This window comes from Natrix helvetica (genome assembly GCF_964273705.1).
Source record: "Natrix helvetica genome assembly, chromosome: 2".
In the NCBI taxonomy this organism is placed as follows: Eukaryota; Metazoa; Chordata; class Lepidosauria; order Squamata; family Natricidae; genus Natrix; species Natrix helvetica.
Window position 1 is genome coordinate 246,570,244 of NC_138552.1, and position 13,941 is coordinate 246,584,184.

The 13,941-nt window shown below is 41.0% G+C and overlaps 1 protein-coding gene across 4 annotated transcripts in view; it reads right to left on the reverse strand.

Annotated features, from left to right (window-relative positions):
- Window positions 1-13,941, reverse strand: part of SERTAD4 (SERTA domain containing 4) — a 28,180-nt gene that overhangs the window by 13,209 nt on the left and 1,030 nt on the right. Inside the window, exons 1-3 of one of the 4 annotated variants that reach the window (XM_081942252.1) lie at window positions 1,981-4,350; window positions 1,304-1,767; window positions 894-1,212 (exon numbers count right to left, since the gene is read on the reverse strand). In XM_081942252.1, the coding sequence (XP_081798378.1) occupies window positions 894-1,197 (304 nt within the window). In that variant the 5' untranslated portion in view covers window positions 1,198-1,212; window positions 1,304-1,767; window positions 1,981-4,350. Of the gene's footprint in view, window positions 1-893; window positions 1,213-1,303; window positions 4,351-13,941 lie in introns of those variants that run through there. The other 3 variants (XM_081942253.1, XM_081942251.1, XM_081942250.1) reach the window with 3 other exon arrangements.

Genomic DNA, 13,941 nt, shown 5'->3' on the forward strand with positions numbered 1-13,941 from the left:
TGAATGGAGTAAGACAAAGGGGATGTTAGAGAGACAATCCATTGACAAGAGAACCCAGCAAAGGAGGCCTTTGCCTGCACTAAATCTAATTCATCATCAGAAGTCACAATCATTGCTGCACCACATACACAAGCACACAGATTGCCCCCCTTTTGCTTTTGCAACATGGAAAGCAAAGCAGCCAAGAGACCAGATATCACCATCCAATGTTACACAGCAACCATATGATCAGTAACAGTTCAAGCAAAAGCTTCTCCATGAAAAGCATTAACTTTTATGTTACAGAGATTTTCTTTAGAGCAGTTTATCCTAATGCCTCTCTTTTTGGTTCATCAGTCCCCTTACCCCACCCCTGCCTTTCACATCGGTGGCCTCTTACTATGTTAACTGCATGAAATGCCCATGTTTGGACAAAGCTCTCCTCTTGAGTACCAGAAACTGGGAGAAAGCAGCAGCCAAAACTGAAGGGTTCTTGCCTCTTGCCCTGCTGGTGAAATTTCCATTAGTGGAAAGCCGGTTTGTTCACCCGCTTTACAAACACGATTCTGAAGCTGAACATTTTGTATCAGTTCAGGCCTTTCCTAAATTTCGAGTAATAATCCGGAGCTAAACATTCCAAATCTAAATCTGCCTGACAAATTGTTTGTGGAGAGGAATGAAAGCAGAACCTAGCAACAGCCAACGACTCAGTGTGTGCTGGAGTGCTTAAGACGTGGGACTGGGACTTGTTCTCACGTCCCCTCTAGCATGGAAGCTTCCTGGTGGATTTCTGACCAGTCAGTCCTTGAGCACCCGCTACCTCCCAGGACGGTTGGGAGGAACCCAGCGGGAGTAATTCTACACTCGCTGCATTGCGCTCCAGGAGAAGCCGGCGAGCTGATCTGTAGCGTTACCTGAGGGCGGAGGCTGCCCAACGGGTGTCCGGCCGTCGCTACCCTGCGGCGGCGGCTGTTGCGCCTGCCCCTGGGCGGTGCTGCTGCTGCTGCTGCTGCTGCTGCTGCTGCTGCTGCTGCTGCTGCTGCTGCTGCTGCTGCTGCTGCTGCTGCTGCTGCTGCTGCTGCTGCCGCCGCCGGCGGCATCCGAGGCGGGGCTGCTCTTGCTGCAACAGCGCGCTTCCCACAGCGGCTGGAACTCGCCGGCTCCTTCGGAAGAGACAATGGGCTCGCAGAAGCTGCTCAGGGGCAGCACCAGAGTCATCGCGGCGCCTCCGATCTGCAAACGGAGACAAAGATAGGGCGGCTGGTCAGGTCGGGCAGCCGCCGCCTTTCCTACCTCCCGCGAAGCTCTCCCTGCCCTGGCATACCCTTATCCGGCAGCGGCCATTGCGTGCCTGCGCTCTGCAGTCAAGCTGGCATTTGGTATCTCCGCCGAGCCCTTGGCCTTCTCCTACGGCCCCGAGGGACCGGTGCCTCCCGCTCTCGCTTGCCTTCTGCACCCGTTGCCCTCTCTCACCCTCCTCTCGACGCCGATTGCCTCAGTCAGTTCGCGCAGCCGGCTCAGAACGTCTCCGTCGGTTCCGATTTTCCCTTCAGCACCTTGTATTTCACCTATTGCTTAAATGGGGAGGACGAGCCCGAGAACTCAATCACCCCTTCCTCCGCAATGCATGTAGAAACGCCGCCGACCCCGGGGTCTCGTCTTACGTCCAGCCAAATGGTTCAGGATCGCAGCCCTTCCCCAAGCAACGGGGAGCCCTTTCTCCCCGTTCACTGACCGTCTGCCCAAAAGCCCTCGATTGCCGCTCACGATTCTTAATTCAGATTTCTTCTACAGCACGAGAGAGAGAGAGAGAGAGAGAGAGAGAGAGAGAGAGAGAGAGAGAGAGAGAGAGAGAGAGAGAGAGAGAGAGAGAGAGAGAGAGAGAGAGAGAGAGAGAGAGAAACCAAACCAATCTGAGCGATATGCCCAACTGCAGAAGAATCACTTTATTCTCTACAGATGCAGCGATGCCAGAGACGGCATTGTATATTTGTCTCTTACGAGTGGCTTGTTGGTTGGGCTGCCTCTCTTTGCCTCTCTTTCTCTGTCCTTCTTTCTTTCTCTCTCTTTCTTTCTTTCTTTCTATCTGTCTGTCTCCCCTCCAACCCCTTCTTCCTTCTTCTTTCCCTCCCCAAGCTAAACAGAGCGAGACTCTTAGGTAGTTGTTTCCACCAGCTCCGATTGGGTTGAACTGGATCTGCCTCCAGTCAAAACACTGAGATTAAGACAGAAAATTGGCTCTGGTTTCAAGCGGTGAGTTGCAATCCCACAGGAGCCAAGCACAACATCAGTGGAGCAAGCAGAATATTAAACAGGAGCAGGGATTCCGGGGCCAGAGCCAGGCTGTAAGCCATCTATCCAATCCCATTGCAAGAGAAGGAAAGGGAGAGGGAGAAGCAGCATTTCTGAGAAGGAGAGGCAACCCACATTACAATGTGCTTTCTACAGTAACGCATATACTCCTTGGCACACGAGCCAGATGTCTCCTCAGCTCTATTTCCTACTCTTCAAGAAACAAGAATAATTCTGTTTTCCATCTTGAATATTTTGAAAAGGTTTGATGACTGCCAAAATGCAAGTTTCCTCCAAAGTAAGAGTGCACTGGTGCTGGTAATAAATAAAGAATCAAAAGCTGATGTTGTGTTAAGAATTATAATCTGCCTGGCAGATTAATGGAAGTTAAAGGGGATTCAAAGAATAGATGAGTTGATAGGAATTGTTTAAATTATTTAAGCCAATCTTCAGTTTCAACAGAAAACAGATCTGCCCCTCTTAAATAGATCAGTCTTTTGGAAATCTGTAGACCCCTACCATATCTCTTCCTAGTAAGAACTTTGACAAATTAAATATGCCTGTATCTTTTAACTTTTCCTCATAAAGCTTGGGGCTTCTAATCTTTTTTCATCCTGACAAATTTTCTTTGAAAATTTTCTAGCTTTTCTACATCTCTATTAAAGTGTGATTCCAAAAATTGGGCACGATACTCCCAAATATTGTCTAATCAGCTTAATTGCAACAAAAATACTACTTTCTGCTATCTAGAAACAATACTTCTGTTAATTCAACTCAAAATTGCTTTGGGCCTTTTTACTGCTGCATCTTCTTTGATCCTGTAATGGTCAGCAAGCCAGTTTAATGCAGTGATTAAAGGCACCAGGCTAGAAACTAGGAGTCTGTGAATTCTAGTCCCACTTTAGGTATGAAATCAGCTGAATAACCTTGGGCCAGTCACCCTCTCTCAGCCCTAGGAAGCAGGTAATGGCAAACCACTTCTGAAAATTTGCCTACTGAGCTCATTTTAGATTATGATTTTGTATTCTAAGATAGTAGCCAATCTCTCTAGTTTGATGTCATCTGCATATTAGACTATAACTTCTCTCCCTTTTGTTTTAAATGTGACTTCACTATTTTGGGATAGCCATTAAACAAATAGCTCTATAATTTCCCCAAACCTCATCCCTTTTAAATATTGGAACTATGTTTGCCCTTACATTAGTTCCTTGAAGATAACAATCATTTCTTCTGAAATAACTTCTGCCAGCTCCTTCAACATACTACAACATAATTTGACTGGTCCTGGAAACTTCAATTCATTTAAGACAACAAGGACATTTCTTTATAGACTTTGTAGACTTTATCAACCTAGAGCTCCATCTATCCCTTGAGAAAATGAAAAAGTGCTCTCACCCTCTTCATTGTTCTTATGAGACTAAGAGACTAAGAATGACTATTACAAATGAGGGGGATTCCAGATTTCCTCTGGACTGCCATTTCAGTCAACGATCAAGAGATTGTTGTTACCTACTCTTGTGCATAGAAGGACTACAGCTCGATTCACAAGCTACTGTTTGTTTATCTCTCTTAATTGCCAAAAATGAATGGTTAAAGTTTGGCAATATTTCTATTGGACTAAGGATGAAATATGTGTTCCACTTTTACCTCAATGAATATTCTACATGTCAAAGGAAGGTAGCAGAATGAATTCAAATTAAATGATTCAAAGTAAATCATTGTGTCATTTACACAATGTCCCATCATTTTCATTCACATCAACATGACATAATGGCTGTGAGCAAGATTCACTTAGTTGTAGGAAATTATCAATCTGGATCTGAATCTACACCCCAAATCTCTTATAAATGTTATGTTTGATATATTATGGGAGGCGTACTATCTTTAGTTCACTTGATTGAATAGTGGGATATTTTTGTTATTTTGTTGCTGTGCCTTTGATTACAGAAAATCAATCTTCTCCTTGAGAACTTAGACTAACTTTCCACAATAGGGGGGCACTTGGGGCTTCCTCACTAATGATTATAGGATTACCAAGCCAAAAACTTGCAATGTAAAACCCATCCACACTACATTTGGGGCTACACAAACTGCCAATGCTGCTCCACTCTGCACCAGTTGTAGCTTCCAAATGGTGTGCAAGAATAGCCCCATGTGGAGAGTGTTGCAATAGTCCATCTGTGAGATGACTAGGGCTTGAATGACTGAGTACAGGGACTCCTGATCTAGGAGAGACCACAACTGGCTCACAACCTGAGGTTGCACAAAACTTTTCCTAGCCATGACTTCCACTTGGTCTTTGAGCAGGAGTCATGAGTCCAGGAAAACCTCCAAGTTGTAGATTGGATCCGCCTGGGTTGGCATCACCCCATCAAGCAGCACTAAAGATGTCAAAGTCCTGGATCTTGGAGATCCATGTACCTAAAGCCATTCAGTCTTGCCAGGATTCAGTCAAAGCCTGTTGTCCCTCATTTATCCCCACAGCCTCCAGGCACCGCACAAGAGCAGCAACGGTATCACTTAGATGACCAGGGGTGAAAATATAGTTGGGTATCATCAGCATATTCCAGATACTTCAACCCATAGTGACAGATCATCTCACCTAGTGCTATTATCCAGTGGTATTAACATAGATATAACAATTCTTCAGTAGTGTAACCATACTATAAGATTCTTGTTTCATTAAGGCCATCAAAATGTATGAGCTCTCTTACATATCTATTCTTATCCAGCTAGTCACTTCTACAGGCCTCTCATTTTGTTATTATTTTCCCTCTCCATCATTCAGTTTCATATTCTATGGACTTTTGGGCAAATGATCTTTCCCACCTCCTCAATTTTTATTCTGAAATATTTTTTTTGCATGCTTGCAAACTTCAAGTTATACTATAACTCTACTGATAAAGGTTTGCAAATTTTTGTCTGGACTTCAGTGGTATGGAAGCCCAGATGAAATATGAATTGAATTCACTTTATAATCATTAGGCTATCACAGGCTTTCCATGTTGCCAGCCAAGTGAATACATTAAGAAAACACCCTGAGGCAACCAAGCAGCCTGGAGGTTAAAATTTCATTACATGTGTGCAGTTCAGTTGGGTGATAGATTATTCCATTTTCTCAACTATTCCATTTTCACTTAGTATTCCGTTAGAGTCATTATGATGCTAATGAGAGAACTGTAATGATGCCATTCACAATGTCAAGGGAAAAAAAGGTATTTATGCATTTCTAGAAAGCCACTAAAACAGAAGTTAAATTTAAAATACTTGTTACAACAATGCTGCAAATCTCCTGAAATCCCTACAGGCCAAAAAGTGGAGTGGAGATGGAAGCAATGTGGGGTATTGGTAGGGCCTCATTAGTTACCCTACATTCTGTAGTAACAGCATGTGGCATTACTTACTCTGAAACTCTTTGATTTCTTAGTTGTATGAAGTCATTCTTTTTTATCTGTACTTATGAAAAGTGTACTGAATTTACATCTTTGGATCAAGAAGTGTGTATTTATAATTGTTTGACAATAGCATTACTTGATTTTAAATTTAGTGACTAAAATATAATCTTCTCATGTTTTTATAGTTTTTAATTGACGGTTATATATATATATTTATTGTTTTTTATTAAGTCCTATACACTGAGTCACTTTCATGTGAGATGGGCAGCTATACATATATGATAAAAATAAACAAATAAATCTAAGATCAAGTTGTAGAAGCAGATATCCATGTCATCTAATGCAGAGTAAAAAAAGGGCTGATACAATGCAGAACCTTATTAACTAAAGGATGTCTCCATTGTCTGATTAATTTAATATGTGAATTGGGGAGAAAGTCATTGCATACAAATCAACACTATGATGACAAACCTATGACACACATGCCACAGGTGGCACACAGAGCCCTCTCTGTGTGCACACGAGCTGTCAACCCAGCTCAGCTCCACTGTGCATGTGAGGGCGCCTCCCATCAGCCAGCTGGTTTTCAGGTCTCTGCCGCACATGCAATGGGAGTGGGGCACATGCAGGGGATGTGCATGCATGCTGGGGACAGGGGGTTGCACGTGCATGCGTGGGATGGGGTGCATGCAGGGGAATCATATGTGCATGCGCAGGGATGGGGGAACATGGGGGGTCATGCATGCATGTGGGGAGTGGGGTGCATGCAGGGGGATCATGCATGCATGCACAGGGGGCCCACGGGGGAACACATGCATCCACTCGCTTTCGGCACACGACAACAAAAAGGTTAGGCATCACTGCTATATATGTTCCATTTTGAAACCTTAGCATTTTTTCTCCTTTTTTCAATGTGGCTTTTTGTTTCCACCAGGACCTTTGTCTGTTATTTCTTTTCTGCTTAAGATTAATGAAATCAAACATAGAACAATTCTAATGTTGCCAACAATTGACCTAATCACACATACATTCATCTAGAAGAAGGTATTAGAACTTGGCATTTAAAACGACAGGGCAGGACTTCTAGTAAATTCAGCATGAAAGTAAGTCACTGAAAACACTTTACACAACAAGGCAAACACATTCATTCATTTATTTATTTACTCATTCAATTTTACGTCTTGCAAACTATTGAGGTAACTCAGTAGTTTATAGTAATATAACACAGTACTTCATTATGTCTGTCAAATACACAGATTTCAAGGAAGGCAATATCTCACATACTTGTTTGCTTGTGGAACCTTGAATTGTTTTCAGAATTGTTTGATTGACTTACTTAAATAATAAATGTATTTTCTCATTATATTACATATGAAACAAAACCACTACTCCTTCAACAATTTATCGAAAAACAGAATTGTCACCATGCCTACCACTATATAATTTAAATGGCAGAAACTGCTATTCATAGTCCATATGAATTCAGGGAACTTTTGTTTTACTGATCCTCCCCCCCCCCCTGGAATTCATATATTTCCAATATGGAATCTTTTTTTTTTAATGCTAGAGAAGGAATAGTTAACTTGAGGAGAAAACTGTTGTCAAAGACTGGGAATCACTCAGAATTTAGTAATTATATAAATGTTTTAAATAAAGAATTAATTGGTAGACTTGTGGAATTTTACACAAATCTTTTATACCTACCATACAACTCAGTAAGTATAGGATTTTTATTGTATTCACAATTTTCCTTCCTTCCTTCCTTCCTTCCTTCCTTCCTTCCTTCCTTCCTTCCATTGTAAAGCTAACTTGAAAAATATGTAAAGGCAAACAGTACTTATATATCTTTACAGAACTAAGAGATGAACCCAAAGTACTGCTTTTTTCCCTCAAGCAAGGAAATGTAATGGGGAACAATGGAATGCAATGTTGCCTATCAACAATCTCCTGATCAACAATCAGACAAGAGTAGTGGGGAGCCAACAAGGGCTTAATGGTGAGAGGAAGCAGCTTAGAAAGGACCCATCCTAATATATCAGATAGTTAAAAGTGGCAACAGAAAGTTTGTACTTTATGACGTGCAACATTCCATAAACGTACCTTACAGTAAAATAGATTTAGCTCATGCAGTCATGTTTTTCTATCTTGTTTACCTAGAAGTCCTGAAAGGAAGTTAGTTAAGCCCATCTGTAGCAAGATTATTGATGTAGCTATATGAGGTATAAGGTGTTTTAATTTCTGCTGGAAATTTTATTGTCATTTTTAATGAATGTTAGCCACTAACTTGGCAAGTGGTTAGTCAAACATATTAAATGAGCGAGTGAGTGAATGAGTGAATGAGTGAGTGAGTGAATAAATGAATGAATATTGCCAAGTGTCTGGCAATACTCCCATTTTATAATCCTGTAATCCCTTAATTTGGGGTAGAGTTGGGGCAACTGGATAGAGCTGAGCATTTACTGGCCTGATGCCACATGGAGTTCACAGCAGATATTTTTCTTGGTGCCCTAGGAGAGCAACATCTGCTGCTACCTAAGATTGAACTCTCAACCTTCGGAGTAGGAAGCAATCCTCTTTACCACTAGGCCACCATGCGGATTTATCCAAGTCTGGCAATGTATTCATGTATACATTGATCATACTAACTGGAGATTTGGAAAATTCCATATGTAATTATGAAAAGTACAATCCAGTATATCTGGATGGCACCAGAAAAAGAACAGATAAGACATAAAGTCGTAGAGGTGCAAGAAATAGAGTTATCTTTATATTCAAGATTAGAGGGAAATTGTTAAAGTCCTGTAAAATACTCTAATAGCTACTTCAGACGGCCAAAGTTGCTTCCCTTTGAAATTAGATATGAAACATTGATTACTTTCTGCATCTAGCCAATAGTGTGCCACCTGCTAGTTGTGATGAACTAAGATAGATGTTTTAGGTGTCAGTTACTGAAACTGCACAAATAAATGGATACATAGATACTATAAACAGGGAGGCTCTCTGGATCATCCTAAAATAAATATCTGAGAAAATTCATAAAATTGATTCAGCTACTCCACAACAGAATGACAGGACAGGTTCTTTACAATGGTGATACATCAGCTGCATTTGCCATTTCCAGTGGGATAATAGGATTTTGTATTAGTCTCAGTTCCATTCAATCTGTTCTTTGCTTGTATGTTGTTACCTGCTATCCATGGTCTGAAGGAGTATACATCAAATATCTAATGGACAGTTCTTTCACTTTTGCCACTTGAACACACAATGTACCTTTATACAGTTATTCAAGAAACCCTCTTCGCTGTGTGCTCCTGGTGCACAAAGTCAGCAATCTACAGTTGACAGCTGAACAAGTTCTCAGATTCTGCTATGCTCTTCAGCTTGTTTATCAGCCTGAACAAGACTGAAGTACGTTACCAGCTGGTGTAAAACATCAAGGCCATAGAACCAAAAAACAATGTTAATGACACCCAGCTAACCAATGCAAACAATTTCAAAGACTTGGGAAACATCATCTTGAGTAATAAATCTTTGGACAAAGAAATTAACTCCAAAATCAGCGAAATCAACTAGGCACTGGGGCAGCTTCATATTAGAGTATTCAATCAACACAGCATATATATCTCCACAAAGCTGAAAGTCTACAGAGATGTATCATTCCTTCTTTCCTATATGGATGTGAGTTATCAACTCTGAACCAAAGATACATCAAACAACTGGAGAAATTTCACATGTGCACTTTGCACTCCATCTTCAGCATGTGTCGTGTCTCCAATCTGGAGGTCTTGGCTCACAAAGAGTAAATCTGCATTGGGCCCTTGATTATGAGAGCCCAGAAGATATGGGTAGGACTCATCATCATAATGGATGACCACTATATACCTTGCCAATTGCTGTATAATGTACTGAACTCTGGAAAAAGGTCTTGAGGTCATTCACACAAGCATTGCAAGACACTGTGAAAGAAATTTTAGCCACAGGAACTAGCAGCTTCAGCTGTTGAGAGAACCCACTGGTGAATTGTTTGTTATAAAGTTTCCACCAGACAGGAACCATCAAAAACCTGTAAAAACCCATGAGCACTAGATTCTGTGCTTTCAAACTGGAACAAAACTATGGACACCACTGTGCCCATAGATGAACCGCACAGCAGCATGTCTTCTTCAAATCTAAAGGATTACCTTATATGCCACTATGAACTCTTTCATAGACTAAACTATAGATAGTCTGTGAAGTCCATAGCCCTATGCATGCAATTCCAATTCAGGAGCAATTTTGGAGACACCAACGGATCTGGGAAGCCACACATGGCCACAGGTAATCAGGTTTAAAGGAAGAACCTATACTTTTTACATCAGGACAGAGTCACTGAAGGTACAAAGTATATCTAAATGTTGCAATCACTTCTCAGTTCTAATATGACCACAGTCCATAGATTTCTCCTTGAGAAATGACTCTTGGTGAAAGAAATGAAAAGGGTACAGGTACTGATTCTCATTTAATAACTGGGACCAGCAATTCAGTCATTAAGTGATATGATGTGGTGGAATCTCCAACTACTCAGCAGGAAGGTATTAAGAGGAGGCCAAGCTTAAGGTCCCAAACTCCCGCAGAATCCCTGAAGTCTTATCTGACTGCAAATGAAGCGGGTGAAATGCTACCGGTTTGCACTGGTTCACGCAAACCAGTAGGAACGATTGTCATTGGTTCTGCAAACTGGTCGGAAGCTTTCCCCCCCCCCCCCGCGCGCTTTTTAAAGCATTTTTCCCTTGCCTATTGGCCCAAACCGGCAGGAAAAGTGGAAAAAAAGGTTCCATGACAATCAGCAGTGCCACACAATCGTCAGAATCTATTTTTTCACTTTTTAAAGATTTTTTTACTACCTATTCACCTGAACCAGTAGTAAAAAAAATGCTTTAAAAAGTGGGGAAAAAAGGTTCCGACGATTGCACAGCACAGCTGAATCTTTTTTCCCCAGTTCTTAAAGCATTTTTTACTACCGGTTCAGGCAAATAGGTAGTAAAAAATGCTTTACATTTTTTTTAAAGTTGGCCTCACCCACCCAATCACATGACCCCCCACCAAGCCACACCCATCAAGCCACACCCAGAGACCAGTAGCAATTTTTTTTTACATTTCATCACTGAAATGAAGGTACAGTAAATGTACATATCGCAGGATAATGTCATAGGATCCAGTCTGAGAGAGTCACTGGGACCAAAGGTTTATTTTTTTCAAGCTTTCGGGCTCATGCTGGACTCCATCATCAGGGAACTTCTCTCTCTCCAGAATATGTGCACTGGGCTTTTTTGTATTTATATGGTACCTGGTTGTGTTGCTGTTCAGTTGTTAACTGGGGTGATGAGGGCTGACTATTAAGTCATTGATTGTTGTTTCCTCCTGCCATTGTGCCCTCAGCGCCTAAGTACCTGATAAATCTGACTTACCTGACTGTTCCCCAGGGAATACAGTCAGTTTGGCAAGATTCTTGTAACACAGGTAAATAACAATAAAGCTTCTGCTTTGAGATTATTCCTGAGAGGTTCTGGTTGCTTGTGCCTGACAGGTGTCCGTTAAGTGAAACATCATGAAATTACTGTTTTACTTCAGCTTTCCTTTGCCAAGGTCAAAAATGCAAGGACTGGTGATAAAGTTACTTTTTTTAATCACAATCATAACAGCAACAGTTGCTAAATGAGTCAGTTGCTAAATGAAAACTATCTGTAGGTCTCCTTTCAAACTTAAATGGATACAAACTTTGAAGATTCATGAAAATTTGAAGTTCTATTTTGTTTGAGTATCTAGGACAGTGTTGGTGAACCTTTTTGGCATCGAGTGCCAAAACGGGAGCACGCGCATGCAAACACACATGCCAGAAATCGGAAGAGCAGCTGACCGGTGTGCATGCACGCACCAGGAAAATTATCTTCTGGTTTCCAGCACATGCATGTGTACCAGCCAGCTAGTCTTCGCACGTGCAAGCACATCAGAAACTGGAAGACCAGGTAGCTGGTGCGCATGCATGTGCCGGAAACCAGAAGATCATCTTCCTGGCGTGCGAATGAGCACCAGGCGGTGCACCAGAACCCGGAAGAGCAACGGCCGATGGCTCATGTGCCCTGAGAGATGGTTCTGTGTGCCATTTGTGGCATGCGTGCCATAGGTTTGCCATCATGGATCTAGGAACTTGAATTGTATACCCATAGTTCTAGGAAAACTTCAATATGATACAGCAATTAAGAACCCATAAATACTTTGAGAATAATAAAATGTTCAAGATTCTAAACTATTCTGTTCCAAGTACCATGCTTTGCTACCAGGCTGCTGATAACACTGAGATAGATAATTGATATTTTGCATATATACATGTTATTTCTGACATAACATTCCAGTTATCTTAAAAGCAATTTCATATAAAAATTTTAAATAGAATAGAAGTACTTTGGGATGCATATATTAGCAGGCTTCTTAGATTTATTCAACTACATTTGTCTTTGGTATGAATTCATCCTTGGAAAAGTTACATAGATAAATCATCTCTATGAAATATTTTACATGATTTATGTGAATGATTACTTTTAAAGGCACATTTATCACATGGATACTGTGGGAAAGAATCTTCATACAACATCACTTATAGGTATATAGAACAATTGAGTTTCATGAAGAAGGCTGTTGTTATATAATATGAAATTCAAAATGGCATGTTGATAATATTAATTTTAAAGAAAAAACGGGTCAAGGGAGTCCTGAGTGGGTTGATAAACTTGTCTTCTTAACCAAGATTTCTAAAATCACATGTTGGTTCTTTTGATTCTTTAATTACTCTCTTTAAAATAAGTACCAATTAAAATTGCTTTTCCAACTGATTTTGTACCCCATTGAAGCAGTGCACAAATGTCACTGACACAATAAATTAGATGGTTTATGAGTTAATTATATTGCTGCCTTATCTTCTGTCCACTGAATAATGCAAACAAAACCAAAGTTAAGCATTCTGAAAAAAGGCAAGATGTCTTTGCTGTATTATGTGCTACTTTCCATGAAGTTTAAGAGCTATTATTACACTTTTACAAGATTCCTACAAAAAGAAATAAATACCAAAAGAACTATTCCAAGGAAGTGAATCACAAATATTGACAACAGGCTTTCAAGACCAAATCCATTCTTTGCAAAAATCAACACCAGCTACTTACCTCTTAATTTCAATTAAAATCAACAAAGTAAGTTACTATAACAACTTTTTAATGTTCTCATCTTTTAAATTTCTGCCCTCTACCTTAGAGGTTTTACTTAAGATGCCATTTTTAGATTCAGTTGTACATTTTTAATGACTGAGTCATCATGGGAAACAAGGGAAATGGGAATCATGTATCTTCAAATGCTAAGGCACTGCAGCAAAATATTACAGATAAACACTCCCCAAATTGGCTAGGACAAAAAGGTGACAGTGGACATAATTAGCAGAACACAGTTAAAACAGAATATAGTTAACACGTGTATCATCTTAGTACTATTCTGTATTGTTTTTCTATCATTACTTGATTTATTTATTACACTTAGAATGGTTCTCTTAGATTAGCACAGCTATACTGGCAGCAAATAAGCTAAACCAGCTCATTTCGCAAACATTACAAGCCGTATATTTGTTTTCCTTCTCCGCTTCAGAAATTTCCCTTGGTGTACTATATTTGTATCTTTATATACTATCTATTAATCATGCTTTTTCTTTGTGTCTCTGCATTACACTAAGAGACAGGGAGACAGTCTACATTTATAGTATCTGAAAGTCAGTAGCAAAACTCTAACTGAATGCTTCAGTTTGCCTAAATCCCATTTGACAGCCACCTCATCTCTGTAAAATATAAACATAATTGTGTGTGTGTGTGTGTGTGTGTGTGTATGTGTGATTGTTCAAAAACACGCGTCCATTCATGATCACAGGCGCACAAACACGTCTGTAGAAATCGCACCCACGGTTTTGAAGACGCTGCCCGCCAGTCCTAGAAAGCCTCAAGGAAGCTACTGGCCGATCGGCTGCTCTCCCCCGCCTCCCGCCGAAATTGCGGAGTGGGGAAGACGCTCCTAAGCACGAGGAGCCCCCGGGAAAAGGAGGCTGAACTATGAGGGCTCTTTGAGAGGGAGCGATTCATGAACACGAAAGCGACCCGGTTATTTATAACCTCCGGGAAAAGGTCGGGAGTCTTCTCCTTCATAGAGAGAGCGAGCGAACCTGGCGCGGTTTCTAGCAAAGGCGAGCGAAGGCGGGGAGAGA